Source organism: Antechinus flavipes, chromosome 2, assembly GCF_016432865.1.
Source record: "Antechinus flavipes isolate AdamAnt ecotype Samford, QLD, Australia chromosome 2, AdamAnt_v2, whole genome shotgun sequence".
Taxonomy (NCBI): Eukaryota; Metazoa; Chordata; class Mammalia; order Dasyuromorphia; family Dasyuridae; genus Antechinus; species Antechinus flavipes.
Genome location: NC_067399.1, coordinates 652,918,352 through 652,938,934, shown reverse-complemented (window position 1 = coordinate 652,938,934; position 20,583 = coordinate 652,918,352). Strand labels below are relative to the sequence as shown.

At 50.4% G+C, this 20,583-nt stretch overlaps 1 protein-coding gene across 23 annotated transcripts in view; it reads right to left on the bottom strand.

Moving 5' to 3' along the window:
• PSTPIP1 (proline-serine-threonine phosphatase interacting protein 1) overlaps nucleotides 1–20,583 on the bottom strand; it is a 91,259-nt gene that overhangs the window by 31,432 nt on the left and 39,244 nt on the right. For all 23 annotated transcript variants that reach the window (XM_051982457.1, XM_051982456.1, XM_051982458.1 and 20 more), the window contains exons 2-3: nucleotides 11,423–11,523; nucleotides 7,862–7,936 (exon numbers count right to left, since the gene is read on the bottom strand). In XM_051982457.1, coding sequence (XP_051838417.1) covers nucleotides 7,862–7,936; nucleotides 11,423–11,523 — 176 coding nt within the window. The remainder of the gene's footprint in view (nucleotides 1–7,861; nucleotides 7,937–11,422; nucleotides 11,524–20,583) is intronic.

The window sequence follows — 20,583 nt, the reverse complement described above, 5'->3', positions numbered from 1 at the left end:
TGCCCGCTCCCGGTCAGGTTCCGTGGACTTTTCATTGATATAAGTGGAGCGGCTCTTCGTGAGTCACTGTAGCTAAATGTTAGAGACTCATTCAGAGTAAGGGCAAGAAGCTCCTCAGACGCCATCGAACCCAATCCCGTCCATTTACAGAGAGGGAAACTGAGTCTGCCCAGAGTCACACAGTCGGACTCCGGGACTCTGACCAGCGCTCGCTGCCCCCAGCCCGGCCCCTGCTGTTGGACTCTGCCTTTCCTCTGCTGCTCCCTGGACACCGTCCAGCCCTGAGGCCTTATCTGGGGCCCTTCGGGCTTGTCTAGCCGTCCCACAGAATGTCAGAAAGCCGCAGATAGAACGCCAGGGTCAGAAAGGATCTGGGAAGATAGAACACAGGGGCCTTGGAATATAGAATGTCAGAGCCCGATGGGCCTTAGAACATTAGGGACGGAAAACTTAGCACGGAATGTCAGGGCCGGAAGGAAGTTTCAAACAAAAATGGAGAGCTAAAAGGGACCTGCCAAATCACTGAGGTCATCTCCCCCAATTTACAGATTGGAAAACTGAGGCCCACAGAAGGAAAAACTAACTTCTCCACAGGAAATAACTTCAAGTCGGAGCTGGCCTTCAAATCCAAACCTTGTTCCCATTCCAGGATTTTCTGCAGCCGCTCCAATTTCCCCTCCCTGCCTCCAACCTAAGTAATTCCACACTATTTTCTAAATGTTTCCCACATGCGCATCTTATTTCCTGGAAAAGATTTCGAGTTTGCTGAGGACACAGACCTTGTCCGCTCTCTAATCCCTCTCCCAGCACCCATCAAAAGTGGGCCCATGGGAGATCTTCCATGAACACTTATGAGACTGAGCAGAACCAGTGAATTCCACCCCCCCCCCAGCTCTGTCTGTTTCTGTCTTCCCCTTTCTCTTTCTCTTTCTTTCTCCTCTACCTTCTCTCTCTCTCTCTCTCTCTCTCTCTCTCTCTCTCTCTCTCTCTCTCTCTCTCTCTCTCTCTCTCTTTCTCCCTCCCTTCCTCCCTCCTTCCTCCCATCTCTCTTTCTCTGTCTCTCTCTGTGTCTCTGTTTCTCTCTCTCTCTCTGTCTCTGTCTCTCCCTGTCTTCCCCTTTCTCTTTTCCTTTCTCTCTCCCTCCTTTTCTCCCTCCCTCCTTCTCTCTCTTCCCCTCTCTCCCTTTCCTTCTCTCTCTGTCTCTCTCTCTCCCTCCCTCCCTCCTTCCCCCCTCTGTCTCTCTTTCTCTGTCTCTCTATCTCTCTCTGTGTCTCTGTCTCTCTTTCTGTCTCTGTCTGTCTCTCTCTCTCTCTGTGTCTCTGTCTCTGTCTCTCCCTGTCTTCCCCTTTCTCTTTTCCTTTCTCTCTCCTTCCCTCTCTCTCTCTCTCTCCTTTTCTCCCTCCCTCCTTCTCTCTCCTCCCCTCTCTCTCCCTCTCTCTCTTTCCTTCTCTCTCTGTCTCTGTCCCCCCTCCCTCTCCCACTCTCCCCTCCACCCCCCCATTGTGCACCACCATTTTGCCCCTGGGAAGTTTGGGGCCCTCAGCCCTTTCTGTCTGACCTCTGCACTCATCGGGAGGCCTGTGACTAATGTCCCTCCAGAGCTTTCTCCTTTCTCACCTCCTAGTCTCTTGTCTGCTCACACCCCACCCTCCCTTAGAACCTCTTCTCCTAAATAAGTCTGGGAGACAGACTGTACCAGTGGGTTCACTCTCATTTCACAAATGAGGAAACTGAGGCACAGGGAGAGAAGGTGATAAACCAAACTTGCCGCAGGGACTGGCAGGCCTGGGATCAGAAGGAGCCAGGAGGCTCACAGACCCTCCGAGGCCCCTTGGGCTAGTCACACACCTGGGCTTAGCCCTTCATGGCTACTGGACAGATGGTGGTCCAGCCTATGTTGGAAGACCTGGGAGCGCTCCCTGATCCCTGACTCAAGACCCAAAGGCCTCCTGGGAGTTCGGCACGTTGCTCTGGGCCTCCCCTCTGCAGCCAAATGGCAGGAGATGGGCTCTTCTTCCCCGGGGCAGCATCCTGGCGCATCCCGGAGCTGGCAGAGGTCCTGGAGGCCCCCATCCCCCACTAAACCCCCTTCTTGCTTCCATTGGCTTTCCTGGGATATGGGCCTGTTCCCATTCTAGGGTCCTTGCTGCCCAGCCCCCCCCCAGACCCTGCCCTTACCCCAGGGCCACGCAGCCAACTGGCATCAAACCCAGAATTAGTCCAGGGCAGAGAGAATGGGACCCTGACCATGTGCCTCATTTTCCTTCTATATAAATATCCAGTAAGAGATGATGGCCAACTCTAAATTTGGGATTCTTTCCCCCCCAGTTCTTTGGAATTGCCGTCTGCCTTCCAGCAGGAATTAGAATTTGTTAAAACTCAGAAAAGGAGCCCGGCTGCTCTCCAGTTCAGAGGCTCGGACCCCAGCCAGCAGGGCCCCTCCCCCTAACTGAGGGGACGCAGTGGACATGCTGGGTGTGGAATCAGGAAGGCCTGAGATCAAATCCAGCCCCGGCACTAACCATCTGAGTGACTCCAGGCAAGTCACTCAGCTTCCTCATCTATGAAACGGGCATAATTACACCAGACATTTGTAAAGGGCTTAGCCAGCACCTGGGGTGCACACAGGAGGTGCTGTATAAATGCTGTGACCCGGAGACGGGGTTTTTGTTGCTTCCTTGGAGGAGGAACATAAAAGAAAACTGTCTTCTCTTCTGACCGGAAAACCACTGACTTTTTTCCTTCAGCTGTGTAAGGGTGACTCAGGGGAAAATGAAAACTCGGGCTTCTGACTGGTTGGCAACGGCCTCGGCTCCCCCACAGGAAACTGGCTCCCCAAAGGGCGTGAGGGGCGGCCGAGGGGCCGGAGGCCGGGCAGAGCCCGGCAGCCATCGCTCCGTAGAGCGAGCGAGGGACTGAGGCAGGGGCTGCCGCTCCGAGACTCAGTTTCCCTCAGCCCAGAGGAGAGCTAAGGTGATGACGCCTGATTCTCAGAACGTCAGCTGCCCCAGTCCAGTTCAACCACCACACTCCGGGACGGAGCGCACAGTAGGGCAAGGCACGAGGGGTTGGGGAAGTGGATTAGTTTGCTCTGTTTGGGTTTAGGATCTGGGCCTTTCAACGGAAGCATTTCTGGGCCGCCCGCTCCACGCCAGGCTCTGTGCAGACGGCCCCGGCCCTCAGGAAGCTTTCATTGTTCAGGGAGGGGGCAGGAGGAGCCGGCACACAGACGTGTTCCAGCCGGGGCCCTCACAGGGCGGGCATCCGGTCGGGAGTCTCGTTGCTACCCGTCTCTTTCTTTAAGGTTCAAATTCAGATATATCGGATATATATTGAAATATGCATTTCATAAATAAATATGAATAATATTAAATAATTAATTTACTAAGAAAGGACTCAAAATGAGCGAGTGGATCTTATTTGATGGTAATGTGTTTTCTCCCATTTTATAGATGAGGAAAGTTGTGATTTCTGCAAGACCTCAGCTTCTGCAGGGCAGGGACGGTCTCCCTTGTGTAACTGTGTCCTCAGCATGAGCACAGCCATGGATGCACAGTAGGTCCTTGCTTTATTGGGTTAAATCTCAGACAAGTCACGCTCCATTTCCCTGTTAACTCTGTTTTTGTCCATTCACTAAAATGGGCACTTTCTGTCCTCAGTCACAGACAGGAAAAGTGTAGTGGGTGGGACCTGCTCTCTCTCAGCCAAGTGGAGGGTTCCCCTTTTTGGAGGAAGGGGGATCCCCCAGTCCCAGCCAGGCTGATGGGTCTGGGAGGGAGACACACTCACACATACAAACTCACACACACACACTCACACACACTCATACACACTCACACACACACACACTCACTCACACACACATACACACACACACACTCATACACACTCACTCATACATACTCACACACACACTCACACACACACATACACACTCACACACTCACTCACACACACACACACACTCACACACACTCATACACACTCACACACACACTCACTCACACACACACACTCACACACACACATACACACTCACACACACATACACACTCACACACTCATACACACTCACACACACTCACTCATACACACTTACACACACACTCACACACACTCATACACACTCACACACACATACACACTCACACATACACACTCACACACACTCATACACACTCACTCATACACACTCACACACACTCACTCATACACACTCACTCATACACACTCACACACACTCACTCATACACACTCATACACACTCACTCATACACACTCACACACACACTCACTCATACACACTCACTCATACACACTCATACACACACACTCACACTCACTCATACACACTCACACACACAAACACACACACACACACACACTCACACACTCACACACACTCACTCATACACACACAAACACACACATACACTCTTACACACTCACACATACACACTCATACACACACACTCACACTCTCACACACTCATTCATGGGTCTTTTCCACCAGTCTGGCCTCCAAAATGCTTCCTTCTTCTCCTGGTGGCTGAACCTTTGCCTCCCCCAGGAAGGCTTCCCTGATTTGCCCAGCCATTGGGGCTCTGTCCCCGCTCCCATTTTCCTTGGTCAGACTTTCTCTTGGAGCTCCTTACTCTGCATCCTCTCAGATTCCCGCCTTTACCCTTTATCTTGGTATTTCTAGCTCTAGCACAGGGTCTAGTATACAGAAGGGGATTAATAAGACTGGTCATTGAATGAGTAAAGAATGAGAGGAGAATTTTCCTTCCTTCTTCCTTTCCTCCCTTCCTATTCCCCATCTTCTCTCCTTTTCTCCCTCCTGCTCGCCTCCTTTCCTTCCCATTTCTCTTTCTCTCCCTTCCTTTCTCCCTTCTCTCTTCTCCTTTCTCCTCCCACCCCTCTCTCCATCCCTCCCTCCATCCTCCTTTCCCTCGATTTCTCCCTCTATCCCTCCCTCCTTCCATCCCTGCCTTCTTTCTTTCTTGGTTACTTAACCTGTCTTCCCCAGTTTCCTCATCCATAAAATGGGGTCCTTAATCCCAACTTTCTCAAGTCATCGTGAGGATCATATTTGTAAAAGTGCCTGACAAACTCTAAGGCTTACTATGTAAATGATAATTGTTACCATTTTCATTTTGGCTGTTATTAATTATCACTAATTACTAGTAATTATCATTAATATTAATATTATTATCATTAATATTAATTATCATTGACAAATAATTGCTGCCACGTCCCATGTGCCTGCCCTGAGCTTCACCTCTGCGTTGCCCCAGCCTCCCGTCTGCCTCCCTCCTCCCCCCTCCTCCCAAATACTTGCCATTCTTCCCAGAAGCCCTGAAAGCTGCCTGGCAGAGCCCCGGAGCCTTTTCCAGCTCCCTCATTCCACAGGGACGGCCCTTAAATCCAGGACTTCAGACGTCCTGAGCTCTTTCCACACCATCCTTAACCCCGACTCTCCACCCCACGGGGGGACGTCTCAGCGTGCTATGATGGGGAGAGAATCCTGCCTCTGACGCCGGCCGCGTGAGCCTGTCCAAGTCCCCGAGCGGCCGTTTCCTCATTTGTTGGCGCGCTGGAGCTGATAACGCCCCACGATCCCTAACTCTCAGGTGCTTGTGAAGGCAACACCATCACCGGAGGGTAGATTTAGACCCGGTGACTTTGTCCCTCTCCCTCCGACACTGAGAGCTGGGTCACACAGTCAGTGTCCAGGGGAGGATCTGACCTGAGGTTCTCTGACTCCAAACCCTCCGTAAGGAGCGTTGCCCATCTTAGAGCCCCGGAATTGCTTAGATCCTGAGGGCACGGGTGTCCAAGGTGCCCCCGGAGGGTCCACATAACCCGCCAGTGGGGAGCAGATCCAGGCCAATATGTAGCAGGGAAATATCGGCCCAAATCAGTGAGAGTTCAATGAGACACAGATAATGTTAATTTGTGGTTTTCTAGCCCAGGGATTTGTCCTGTTTCCCCACTGACGGGGTCCAGCCTCTCTACCATCAGAGCATCACAGGTCATGGGCCTCTGCCAGGGCCGGGGCAGGGACCTCCACTTTAGGAGGCAGCCTCCCTATTTGCCCGGCTCTAACAGGAGGCTCCTGCCCGCCTCCCTCCTTGCTCCCGGTCCCGTCCGTGCTGGTTGAGCCGCTTAATCCCGCTCCCACAATGAGACGGATCTGGGGGCTCTCCCACCGCTCGGGAGCCCCCCGCTAGTCAGAATCTCACTATTCAGGGCTGGGGCGTCTCTCCAGCTCGCGGACATTTCTCCTGAAAGCCGTGCTAAGCCTGGTGGGAAGGGGGACGAAGGAGACCTTCCCCTGATGTGGGAGGCTCTCTGGAAGCTGGGAGATTCCTGATAGGAGAGGAGATAACGGACAAGGCAAAGGCAGCGAGGGTCTCTGATCTGCTGCTTTGGGGCTCAGAGCCTCCTCCCCCTCTGCTGCCCTGCATGGCGGGCGACACCCCCTCCCCCCAAAAAAAAGTCTGGATGGGGGCAGGGAGAAAGAGGGAGGGAAAGCCCGCCTTGAGCAGGAAGAGCTGACTGATTCCTTGCTTTATCAGACTATTAGCTTGCATTTACACAGTCCTTTGACATGCATCATTGCAAAGAGTCCCAGTAGCCTTTTGAGATCATTAGCATAAGAATTATGATCCCCGTATGACAGAAGGAGAGTCTGGGACCCGGAGAATCCTGGGGAAAATCTTAAAGCGAATTTACAGCAAAACCAAGACAGGAACTGGGTCTGATCGTTCGCCTTCTGTTCCTTTCCCCAGCCGTCTCTCCTGAGGCAGAATAAGGGAGTGAACACTTGGATAGGACTTAGAGGCGATTGGGGTCTCTCCCCATTTTACAGATGGGGAAACTGAGGTAGCACGGTCACATAACTAGTAAGTTTTGTGGACAGATCCTGAATTCGGCGGCCCCCCCAGGAACCCGGGTGATGGTTTGATGGCAAAGGTGGAGGAACAAAAATGGCATAAGGCTCCCGAGGTTAAGATGCAGACTCCAGCTGATCCTGAGCTTCTCTGCGCCCCCTTTGCCCTCAGTAACCCTCCCCACAGACGGCTGTTAATGTCCAACTTGCAGCGAATTCATGGGTTTCCTAAAGGCCCTTTAATCTGGGACGTGTCACGGAGAGGGGAGGCCCTGGCGCCCGGTAGATTTATGGGCCCTTGCTAGCGGCACAAGTGCGGGGGAAATCATCCACGAGGGAGGTCAGGCTCTCTATTAAAAAACCAGCCGAAAATCGGTGCAAGGGAGTGATAAATCGACCCGGGCAGCGGGATGCAATTAAGGAGCCGGGCAGAACAGCGCGAGAGGGTGGGCGACCCCGTGGGGGTCTCCGGGATGTTTTGTTGTGGCTGGGGCGAGGTCTCAGCGAGCCGGGGCTGCCTCTCTCCTTCCTCATTAGTCCCTGGCAATTTCTGATTAGTCAGGGCCGTGGGGGCAAGGTGGCCCATCACGGTGCGGGCAAGGGCCAGCAAGCCGGCCCGGCTGCTTATGGGTGGAAGATTATTGCCTCCCCCCCCCAAAAGCCTTCCGCGGCCCCTCCTTAGAAAAGGAGCCGAACCGTGTTCTTTGTCACTAAATCAGAAGCTTGGGGGCAGAGGGAAACACTGGCTGATGAGGCCCTATGGGGCCAGCCCATAGATTAGGGGGACCGAGAGAGCAGCTGGCCCTGCCCCGCCCCCCTGCTTTACGGAGGGGGAAACAGCCAAGCTAAGTGACCCAGAGAGCAAAGGGCAAAGCTAGACCCCGACCCCCGCATCAATCCAGAATTTCCCCCATTACGAACCGACGCACGTTCACACACACAGAGAATAGCAGGAACGCATCTTACTTGATCTCACTCTGGCCTCCTGCTTTCCGGGCAATCTGGACCAGCTCTTTCCCGTATCTTTCTTCCGCTTGAGCCCTGGGAACGATACAAAGAGTTTCCCGAGTGAGCCCCTCTCAAGTCACCGGCAGAGTGACCAGATCCCTCCTAAGAGCCCCACCATCTCTGGGACATGCAATGAGGACCCAAGAGCTCCTGTTCCCCATCTTTCTCCCAGACCTCTGGTTTAGGGGGGTCTCACCCATAGGAGTCTGACCCTCAGACTCCTTCTCTCTAATTAAATGCCCCCCCACCAGCACTTCCGTCTTTTGGGACAAAAAATTAGCCTCTTAATTACCTCAGGGATCCCTGAGAGGGGGACCCCAGCAAGCTTGGGACCCTCGGAATGAATGAAATTATCTGTGGTGCGGGCTACTGGAAAGATGGGGGGAATAACCAATCAGTGAGTTAATTATGGGCCAGGCAAACACCGTGCTGAGCACTGGGAGACAGACAAAATTGGAGATGGTCGCTGCCTGCAAGGGGGCCCCATTCTAAGGGAGAGAAGACGTGCAAAAAACATCAAAGACCTGTGGGACGTACATACAAGGGGAAAAGCCAAGTACATAGAAGGGGGTAATTTCCTAGAGAAGGCATTGACGGAGGGAGGGATGGCAGAAGGTGGGCTCCACTGAGGCCTTCTGGGAGACAAGTCAGCAGGGGGACATGTGGGACAGACAGTGCCAAAGGCCTGGAGAATGGGACAACAATAGGAATTGCCGTCGTAATAATAATAATAACTTGGCAGCTATATAATGTTTTAGCATTTTACACAGGCCAAGTCCTTTGAGACAGAAAACACCAGATCTCATAGCCCTGTGGCTCACTGCGAGGGTGCCCGGGCTTTGGGAGCTGAATTCGCTCAAGGTGGGAGACCCATGGCCTGTTTGTGCCGCTGATCGGCCGTGTGACCGGGGGCCTCCCCTCTCTAAGGGCAGGTTAGAACAAATGGTCTCTGCAGCTCCTTCCCACACCAGAATCTTATATTCTGTGGAAGCGGCTCGGGGAAAGGATCTTGCATGTGTCCCCCCTCCTGGAACCCAAGAAAGCGGGAGATGGAAGGGACCTTAGAGAGAGTTTGGACCAGGTCGTTAGCCCTTGGCTGGCCTGGTGAAGACCCATCCTCTGGACCCTTTCTTGGAAGAATATGTTGGTTTAATTCCTATTTGAAGGAAGTGCTAAGTGGCTGTTAAAGGTTAATAACTGTTTTCCCAGCCGGTTTCACTGAGCCTCTGAAATCCATTTGCCTGGGGGTCCCGGCACCCACGGTAACAGCCCCGATCTAGACCAAAGTTCTTACAGCTGGCCTAGAACTGGGTTACTTGTTCCCGATCCAGAGCTGTTCCAATTCCACCAGACAGCCCAAGGGCGGGAAGCCTCCGACCCCTGGTCTCCAGGGATTTTCCTCTAGGTTCCATCTCCCCTGGAATTCTCTAAGAATTCTTGAAAGAATCTCTTCCCTTCAACACTCAGCCCAGGCCTGTGTCTATCAGTCAGTCAATAGACACTAAGGCCCCGCTGTGTGCCCCGCACTGTGCTGGGGGCTCCTGGCCTCCGGGGGGAAGAGATCACTTCCTCAATGGCTCCCAGGGCACGGCCGTCCCTTCCTCAGGTGCCCATCTTCACTTCCCCAAGTCAGGCTCTGTTATGGAACTGAGAGGAGCAGCCCCGCCTGAGCCCGGAGCCAGCCAGGCGACAGGCCGGGCCCAGCCTCAGGGTGGGGGAGCTCATTCAGGCCAGGAGCAAATCCGCAGCCTCGATCTTTGTGAATGAGAATTGTAGCCAGCACTGAGGGGAGAGAAACCTGCAGGGGGAAGATGGGGGGCAAGGGAGGAGGAGAAGGGGCTCCTCTGGGGGAGTCTGGGGATCTGGGGGTGAGGGGGCCCCTGCTTCCTGAACGGAGGCAGCCCTTGAGCCAGGGGAAGGAAGCCCCAGCCAGGCAGAAAGGGGAGCCAGAAACCTCTTGGTGAGAGAGAACGATCCGTGCATTCCCAGAATAACCTGGACCACCTTGGATCAAGATGAGACAGAGACAGAGACAGAGACAGAGACAGAGAGGGGAGAGAGACACAGACAGGGTAGGGGATGAGGGAGCGGAGGGGGAGACCGAGACAGTCCAGCTAACCAAGACCCAGCTGCCTCTGCAGCTCAGAGAACAAGAAGGGGAAGCTACTGACATGGCCCTGAGCATCTCTTCTCCTTGCAGCCACCTTCAGCAGGGGAGCTCACACAGTTAAAAATAGCTGAATAAAATTATGCATGGGCTCCACACTCACAAATCCGCAGGCGCTCCCTCCCTCCCTCCCTCCCTCTCCCTCTCTCTCTCTCTCTCTCTCTCTCTCTCTCTCTCTCTCTCTCTCTCTCTCTCTCTCTCTCTCTCCCTCTCTCTCCTTCTCTGTCTCTGTCTCTCTCTCTCCCTCTCTCTCTCTCTCTTCTCTCTCTCTCCCTCTCTCTCTCTCTCTCTCCCCCCCTTTCTCTCACACATACACACACACACCCACCCACCCATGCAGACCCCCCAAGTCTCTCACTCAAACTCTCACGCAAGGACCACACTTTAGCGCTGGAAGGCTCTCAGGAGTTCCCTACTCCAACCCCTCATTTTACAGAGCAGGAAACTGAGGCAGAGACAGACAAAGTGACTCAGGCCACACGGTTGAAGCAAAAAAGCTGAGACTTGAATCGTGGCCCTGACAAGCCTCCTTCTCATGAGGAACCGTAACATCACTTCTCTGAGGTTTGAAGGTTGGGGGGCATTGGGAAAAGTCCAGACTTGGTGGCATGAAGACCGGAGTTCAGATCCTGCTTCAGACATTTGCTTTGTGACTCTTAATTGTATTCAGCCTCAGTTTTTACATCTGTAAAATGGGGATAACAACAGCTCCTCCCTCACAGAATCCTTGTAAAGAGCAAATCAAATGAGATGATATAGGAAAAGCTCTCTGTGAAGGTCAGTTATTGTTCTTATTAGTATTCCAAAGCACTCCTGCAAGAAATGTACTGTGAGTATTATTATCACTGCTTTTCATGTGAGGAAACTCATCTCCAGGGATTCATTCACCCTCGGTCTGGGCAAGGCTCCCACACTCCCACTGCCCTCTCCAATACTCCCCAGCACCCCCCGCCTCAGTCACTACACTCACAACGTCCCAGGTCCTGGGACGGGCTCCCCACGGGCCCCCCCTCATTTACATTTCCAAAGGTAGAACAGTGGGGCTACAAATGCTCTCGGGCTGGGGGTTCCACAGACCTCCCCTGCTGGACCTTACCCCAGCCCCCATCCTGCACGGTGGGCGTGTGGGCAGGCGGGGCTGCTCCTGAGTCCTAGACACCCCCTGCCAATCCTCAACCCTACTGATAGCTCCGGCGAACCTTCCAGGGCCAGGAGGGCTCCTCTCTCCCGTTGTTTCTGTCAGCAGTTAAAATGTGAAGCTTCCAGGCCAGACCAGAAGCTCCAGGCCACCTGTTCCGGGGCCTCGGCCTTGACCGTGACCAGCTCGGCCCCCGCCCCCAGGTCCTTCTCACCTTTGCTTCAGCAGGTCCTCCACATCCTTGCACATCTTCCTGCCATCCAGCAGCCGCTGCAGAAGGGTCTCATAGCCCGTATGAGCTGTGAACTCTTTACACTGAAAAAGACAAAAAAACCCAGCTGCTGATTCAGAAATACCCGCTGTGGGTCGGGGGGAGGAAGGCTGGGAGCGGGTGCCCACTGCCCCAGGGCAGAGGTGTGCGGGTGCCAGGAAGGACAGGTGTGGGAGTGGGAGCGGTGGGGGTGCTGCCCGGTGTCCCCGGCATCTGGCCGCCCCTCTTGGGCGCAGGAGGGGAGCAGCTGGGTGCCTTGTTTGGGACAGATGAAAAAGAAGGAAGGAGGGAAAGTCCGGGAAATCTGGAAATGGGAATGGATAAAGTCTGGGCCTGGACTCAGTCAGACCTGAGTTCAAATACAGTCAGCAAATCACTTAATTCCCTTTGCCTCGATTCCCTCAACTATAAACTGGGGAGAATAACAGGCTCTCCCTCCCAGGGGTGCTGTGTGGACACATGAGATATTTTTAAAGCTCTTTGCAAACCTTAGAGTACTTTATAAATACTCGTTATCATCAACCTCATCGCTGTGGTGGTGATTACTACTTTAGCACTTGGGGAAATTGAAGCCTAATAAGGTTCAGCAGTTTTCTTAAAATCAAGCAGTCGCTGGGGCCGAGCCAACTTTCAAGCCCCCAGATCCTCTGACTCCCAGTCCAGCCCCTATTCCAAGAAACATCATCCATATCTATTAGCAAGGAGAAATCACAGGATGCCCGCTGAGCAGCCAACTCGACCCCCTGGCCCTCGTGGCTGAGCCCCTAAATAGGTCCCCCGTGTCCCCATAACTGAGCAGCCAACTGACCTCCAAAGCCCCCAAGAGACTTCCCTGTGCTCCCAAGGCTGAGCCCCTGAATAGATTCCCCGTGTCCCCCAAAGCTGCCACTTTGCAGCCCTCTGGTAAAGGGCCCTTGGGCTCCTCCAGTGAGGAGAAGCCGCGTCCTCTCCAGGACCACCAGCCCCCTTATGAAGAGGTCTAGTGGCTGGGGAAGAAAGAAAAGTTGTCCTTCTATCCAGCCACATCTGCCATTCTAGAACTCTCACCCTTCCCTGCTGGGACAAGTCCAACCGGTAACCCTCACGGCCCTGGGCCAAGCATCTCTGGCTCCTCACACAGAGGCTCCTCTGATGGACTCAAGGCTACCTGCCTTCCTGGTGGTATCTTCTGGGCACACACAATAAGCCTAGTTCCTTATCCTCTCCTCTCCTAGCCCGCCCTATGCCATCCTACCCTCTCCTATCCTATATTTTCCTAGCCAATGTTCTCCTATCCTATGCCATCCTATCCCATTCTGTCCCACTCTATCCTCTCCTATCTCATCCCACCCTCTCCTAGCCCACCCTATGCCATCCTATCCCACTCTATCTCATTCCACCCTCTCCTAACCTACCCTATGCCATCCTATGCTATACTGTCCTACCCTCTCCTATCCTTTCCTATCCCACCCCCCCTTATGCCCTATGCCATCCTATGCCATCCCATCCCACCCTGGCCAGTGCCATTCCCTCCTGCCCTGAGCCGCCCACGCCCTTCAGCTTCCAGGGCATCGGACCCATCCTCCTCTGTGGGAGACTTAGGGAAGGGTCACACGGGATGTGGGATCCCAGGTAGAAGGACCTCAGAGGTCCCTGAATCCGACCCTCAGTTTTTACAGGGAAGGAACCTGAGACAGGGAGAAGAGAGTGACTGCCCAATGTCCCACAGCTGGCAAGTGACTGGAGCAGGACCAGAAGGGGAGCAGCCCCCTCTTATGGGATACAGAACCTCTGAAGTCTCAGATGACTGAACGCGAGGCTGAGGGAGGGGAGCAGCACCTGCCTCCACTTGGGCTCCGGGCCAAGGGCCAAGAAGGAGAAAACCAAAACCGGCTCCTCCATCCCCGGGCAGCCCCTTCCTTAGGCTGGTCCAGGGCAGCCGGACGCCCGGCCGTGCTCGGATTGGGGGTTTCAGCCTGTGCCAGGCCTCCGCTGCTCACCGCCAGCCCCCTGACTGAAAGGGGCCCCAGCAGCTTCCTGCGGAGTGGAAGGGAGCACCTCCAGCACCCTGCTGGCCCGCAGCCCACGGGGCGGGGAAGAGACTCCCCAGTGGGCCCCTTACATGCCCGCCGCCCCAGCAGGAAAGCAAGCAGGTAAGGGCCAGGCTCGTGCCCAGAAACTGTCCCAGCCTCAGCAGCTGGAGCAGACCGACCCCTCCTCCTCCTTTACAAAGTGGGGAACCAAGTTTCTGAGAGAGGATGGGTCTGGAGCCTGTGGAGACTCCCAAACTTGCCACTGAGCCACATACAAGTACCAGCCCTGCAAGACACCAGCCCGGAGCTTGATTCTGAGCCTCGCTTTCTGACTTTGTGAAATAGAGTTTGACCTAAATGACCTTCAAGCTTCCAGCTCTCAGGCTGGGGAGCAAGTCCAGCGGGGAATATGACCCCAAATTTCCCCCTGCTCTTCCCTCACACTCTCCATCCCAAATAGCCCAAGTGATGCCCCCCAAGTGGGCACCGGGGGTACCTTCCTCTGCCCCCCCCCCGACCCTTAGAGAAAGAAACCACACCTACATTCGCCATCTCCAGTACGAACAAGGAGGGCTGAGCTCCTGCCCGCTTGCCTCCTCGCTGACCGGGCCAGGCCGGGGCCAGGGGGTGATCTCAGGGGAACAGCCTCGGAATCATCCCACAGCCAAGACTTCAGGAAGAGACAATGAAGGCGAGTGACCCACAGTCACAGATGACTAGGCCATTCCAAGGAAGTATGGCCCTCTCCAGACTAAGAATAGCACCCCGTGCTCCACCCTCCCCTCCCCCACAGTGTTTCCCTTCCCTTTTCCTTCTCACCTCCCCCTTCCTACCTAGCCAACCCTCCACCTGCAACTGGTTTAAGGCTTGGCCCTTTAGAAAGAAATCTATCACTAAATCCTGAGATATCTTGGGAGAGTTCGGAGACCCAAAAGGAAAAAAAAAGCTTTAAAGAGCATCAGTAATAAAGGTATGATACCTCATGTGAACAGAGGGAGGGAAGGGAAGAAGGGAAGGCAGGAAAGGGGAGAGAGAAAGGGAAAGAAGGTGGGAAAAAAGGCAAAAAGGCAGAAAAGAGGGCAGGAAGGAAGGAGCAAAGAAAGGAAGGAAGGAAGGAAGGAAAGAAGGAAGGAAGGAAGGAAGAAAGGAAGGATGGAAGGAAGGAATGGAAGGATAGAGGAGGAAGGGAGAGAAGGAGGAAGGGAAGGAAGGAAGGAGGGAGGGAGGGAGAGAAGGAGAAAAGATGGGAGGAATAGAGGGAGGGAAAGAAGGAAGGAGGGAGGGAGAAAGGAAGGAAGGGAGGAAGGATAAAATTGCTGCATTGTTACAAGAACACCCTTCTTTCCCCACTGACACTTGGGCACCTGTGCTAATTCCTCCGGGAGTGAGTCATTTTTGCCGACCAGTGGGCAGCAAGCATTAACATAGTTCTGTTCTGACTGCAAAGAAGGCTCGAGGTTGGAATGGAAAAAACATTTAAGTCAGAGGAACTGGTCTCAGGCCAAGCTCTAGTCAAGTAACCTGCCCTTCCTGGGCCTCAGTTTCCTCATTTGCAAAGTAAAGGGGTTTAACTGAGTGACTCCTAAGCCATAAATGCCAAATCCCTGGGGGAAGGGATTGCAGAGTTACTGAACGGGCTACAGACCCACATGCATCCCAAGCATGGCCATTTTGATACTCATTTAACTCAGAAACATGTCTAGCAGAAATGAATGAAAGAATGAAAAATAATTTATTATTAGCCTTTTACTAAGCACTGAAGATACCAAGAGGAGACAGTCCCAGGATTCAAGGAGCTTATATTCTACTGGGGAAAACGATAGTGAGAGGAGAGGGAAACTTGGCTCTGACAAATCAGAGAGCTGACGAGTGGACAAACACCAGCTCCTGCATGTGAGTGTGCACACAATTTACCAGCATGCAAAGGAGGCCTTTATAATAATAATAAAAAAGTGCGGGAGCCATTGGACCAGATCAGTGGATCTAAGACTCGGAGCTCTCCAGGGCCTTGGAGAGCATTTGGATGATTTGGTCGAATGATTAGAGTAGTCATTAATAAGACAACATTAACCGAAAGGACTTCTCGAGTAGAGTGCCCCAGAAATCTGTCCCTGGGGCACTTGCACCAAGCTGGAAAAGGCAAGCTGATCAAGTTTGTGAGTAACACAGAGATGGAAAGATAGCTAATGAATCTGACAACAAAATCAGGACCTAAATACAGCTCATCCAACTAAAATGAAGGGCTAAATCCAACTGGATGAAATTGAAAAGAAATTAGTTCACTTGGGCTCCTAAAATCAAAGTCGCTAGAGCAAGATAGGGATAGGTAGCATGGCTAGAAACTATGTATATAAAAAAGATCCAGGAGTCTTAGTGGACTTCAAGTTCCATATGAGGTCATGGCGGCCACATAAGCTGTGTGGATACATCCAGGCATATTGTGTCCTGATCAATCTCTAAACATTTATTAAGTGCCTACTATGTGCCAAGCATTGTTCAGCTTCTCTAGAGAGGTGTTCTGCTTTATCTAATCACATTTGGAGGTTTGTGGTGACTTCTGGGAACCCCTTTTTAGGTAGAGAGCTAACAGAAGAGAATAATTAGAATAGTGAAGGGCATGAATCATGGGCAGAGGTACCTTGGCATGTCCTGGATCTCTCCATATGCTGGTGAAGTCCATGGGACTCTTCTCCAAAAGAATGATTTTAAACACATAAAATGAAACACAGCATTACAAAGGAAACCAGTGATTCTACACAGGTTATCAAAATATTAAAAAATAAATAAAAACAACTTCAGAGATCTTGGATTAGGAGACTCTGAGTGAGAAGGCCTGAGGATGTTTACTTTGGAGAAGAGATTTGCGGGGCAGGGGTGACATGATCTCTGTCTTCAGATATTTGAAAGACTGCTCTGTGGAAGAGGGATAAAATTTGTCCTCCTTGGCCTTGGACGGCAGAATCAAAAGCAGGGTCTGGAAGTTTTGGACGAGATTTAAATTCAGCAAATGAGAAAATTTCCTGAGAGAGCCATCTACACTGAGGGCTGCTGAGCAAGGTACTAAGTTCCCCATCCTCGCGAGTCTTCCAGCAAAGAGTGGAAGACTATTCATGGAGGATTCGTTGTCAAGGATTCCTGCTCAGATCAGGACTGGCTCTGAGAAGTCTTCTAGCTTTGATATTTGGTGATTCCTTTTTTTTCAAAGGTCACTTTGACCTTAAAATCCCATGATCCTAGAGGCAAGGGCTTCCACCCACAAATGTGGAGGTATTCCTTCCACAAATTCTTACTGCATCCTTAGCCATACTCTTGAGTAGAAGAATTCAAATTTTATTTTTCAATACCTACATGCTAGAGGATTACATATACATGTAATCAAGTGACTAATTACATTCAGTTTCAGTTCCAGTGAGTTATTGGAACCCTGACTGCAGCAACATCCACTGACCCAGCATAAGTGTGAATTCCTACAGGCCTACTTTACTATTAATTAGTCCTATTTTACAGATGAGATGACTGAGGTTCAGAATTGAAATGATTAAATCTGAGAACTGGAAGGGACCTTATAAGTGATCTTGTCCAACCCCCCTCATTTAAAAGAAGAAGAAACTGAGATTCAGAGTCATTTCCCCAAAGTCACACATCTTCCTCTCTATAAGCCTAGCTTAGGAGACCTTTCTTCCCCATCCAAAACCTCACTTTGCTGGGACCCATCCTGGAGTTCCAGCTGCTGTGACATTTTCATTGCTGATCCCAATAAAGGCAGATTCAGCCAGAGTGAGACATTTTTAATATTACAGATACAATTTCCAGTTAGCTCTTAATTTATATAGACAGTGTTGCTCAGGGTCTAGAGAGCAATGATATTGGGGTCAGGAAGAGCTGTATTCGAGTTCTGCTGGTGATACTTTCTCCAAATGAATGGAAAAAATAAAGCATTTTGTAGGTGCTTATTTTGTGCAAAGCACTGCTCGAGCTCTGGAATACCATTGGAAGAATAAGATAGTCCCCATTCTCCCAGTGTACATTCTAAAGCTATATCTCAGTTTCTTAAGTTGCAAAGGAGCTGCTAACTGGCTTTGGTTGGCAAGAGGTTCCTTTCACCAATGAAATTTCCAAAACCTAAAAGCTGCATAGAGGGCAGGTGCTAGAGTAAGAAAGCTCTGGGTTCGATATCCATTTCTGACACGTACTGGCTGTCATTTAACTCACAGTTCCATAGGCGATTCTCTAAAACTTTACGACTCTGGCAAGCTGCCCATCCATAATAACGGAGGCAGTTTCCAAACTAGAACTTCCTTATACAATGAAACCACAAATCCAAAGGCTACCCACTCCACCCCCAAAAGTTACATAAAGATGAGTTGTGTCCAATATTTCCAGTTACTCATCTCAATGGTCTAAAATGTTAACTCTCAGATTGGAAATTCTTCCCATTCTACGTTAATCCCATCTGATACGTTGGAGCCTCACCCCACCTCACACTGGTTACTTAAAAATAGAATCCTCTTCAGCACAAGTTCCTCCTTCTCTCCTTAATATTTCTCTTGGTAGCCATGGGGGCAGACTGATTCAAGATGGCGGTCAAAAGAAAGCTGTGTCCATGAACTGGGTGCCAACGTGGATTCCCCAGGAGCAAGCCAGACCAAACTATTCTTGCTTCCTTTTCCTATAGACATCCCGAAATGAAGATAAACATTTTGGAGGTGATGGGTTTGGATTGCAGAGGGCTCTAGAACAAGAGTTCTTAACCTTTTGGTGGGTTAGGGAACACTCGGGCAGTCTGGAGAGATTTCTGGGATCCTTCTCAGAACTGTGCTTTTTAGTGCACAAAGTTAAACACACAGCATTACCACGGAAACCAATTATCTTGAAATAGAACTCTCGGTTGTTATTCTTCATTTTTGGAGTGGACCAATGACATCACTACGTTAGAGCCGAGTTACAGTGTGTCCAACTATGGCTGAAAGTGTATCCATGTAGCCATAGTTGTGTCCAACTATGGCTGAAAGTGTAACCATGTAGCCATAGTTGTATCCAACTCTAGACCAATACGAGCTCGGAATGCTCTGCCATAGATAATCCATATGAATATTCGGGGCAGCTTCTCTCATTTAGTGTATTTTGCGTTTCCTTTGGGCTAATTCAATTCCGCTTTGCTCATGCGACACAGCACCACCCTACAGACCAATACACCTATCAAAATATTAACAATAGCTAAATTTCGTATAGTGTCTACTCTGTGTCAAGCAACGTGCTAAGTGTTTTATGGATATTATCTCATATCCTCATTATAACTCTGGGAGGTGGCTGCTATTAATAATCCCATTTTACAGATCAGAAAATGGAGATTAAATAACTAACCCAGGGTCTCATAGCCAATACGTATCTGAGGGTGGATTTGAAGTCAAGGGTTCCACGTCGAGAATCCTTGAACTAGACAAAACTTCCCATGCTACCTGTAGTACAACAAGATGGAGAGAGAGAATCTCAGAGTCAGCTAGATGGTGCAATGGACAAAGGCTGGACCTGGAGTAAGAAACTCTGACTTTAAATCCCATCTCGGACACTATGTGGATTTGGCAAGTTACCTAACCTCTGCTTACCTTGATTCCCCCAATTGTAAAATGAGTCTAATAATAGCACATAGTAACAAGGGTTATTATGAGGATGAAATGAGATCATATTTTTAAATGCTTTGAAAATCTTAGAGTGTTATATCTTTCTATCATTTTATATTATTATTATATCTATATTATATTATTTCTATTATTATATAATCATTATTTTATAAGTATTATATATATTATTATTATTATAGGTATGTCCTGGACAATGACACATCTGTGTAGATTTGAGATCAAACCTAAAGAGTAATAATGAATAACCCACAATTCACATTGCTTTTGTGCCTTAAGATGGAAAAATACTTTTCTCACAGCAACTAGGTATACTAGCTATTGTGTTATCAAGCCCATTTTGTAGACATGGAAACTGACATGTAGAGAAGTAAAACCATCTAATCGCAGAGTTTGAGAATGAGAAGGAACTTTCATGGCTATCTTGTCCAACTCAATCATGGAAAGAATGACTTGTTCAAGATTATACAGTTGTCACATCTGAGCTGGGATTCAAATCCGAACAGGCAGCTAAATTTGAAGTCATGGGACCTAAGTTCAAATGCCAACTCTGGCTCCCAGACCACCGATTCCTCAGAGAAATTGTCTAATTAGCTTGAACCTAAGTTTCCTTCCATGTAAAAATGTAAAATGAGGGGGTTGGATTAGTGACCTCGAAGGTTCTTTTCAGCTCTCATTCTGTTTCCACACCTACCATTCTAGTCCTATATCATATTGTCTCTCTTAAAATAAGGAATTGTCGACCTGATGGCGTAGTATTATGCCATTGGACTCTATACTTGATCATACATAATGCTGTTCAATGTTGACCCCAATTCCTAGGGTGTGAATCCAAGGAACTGGGTTCTAACCCCAGTTCTGACCACTTAGTTCTTCTGTTTTTGTTGTTTGTCCTTCGTTCTTGAAGAGGACCATGACATCATGGAGATGATGCCGTGGCTTGCATTGCATTGGACTGAAATGAGGGAGGGCTGGGCAGAGTCATGTGTCTCACTTTCTCCAGAATCATCTGGGTCCAGTGGTCAGATATAGGTCAGGACAATGGCTCCCTCACTTCCTATATCTATGATTTTGGAGAAACCACTTGGCTCCAGGCTCTTATTATAAAATGTGGGAGTTGGACTTGTTAACCACCATTGTCCCTTCTGGCTTTCACTCTATAACCCTATAATCAGTTCTTTGAAGGAAGATGGACATTCCACTTCTCAGGCATGATCACAGGGCTGGGAGTTTTTGCTAATACATTGGATGACAGCAACCAGGCTAGGAAAGACATCTTCAGGAGGGACCAATAAAGTGAAATTTAATAGGAGCAAATATAAATTTAATAGCATCAAAAATAAATTTAATAGGAGGAAAAATAAATTTCACCCGTCACGGTACTTAGGTTAAAAAAAGTGACCTTCACAAATAATGCCTGGAGGAGAATTGGGATAAGTGCCCTTCGTGTTTA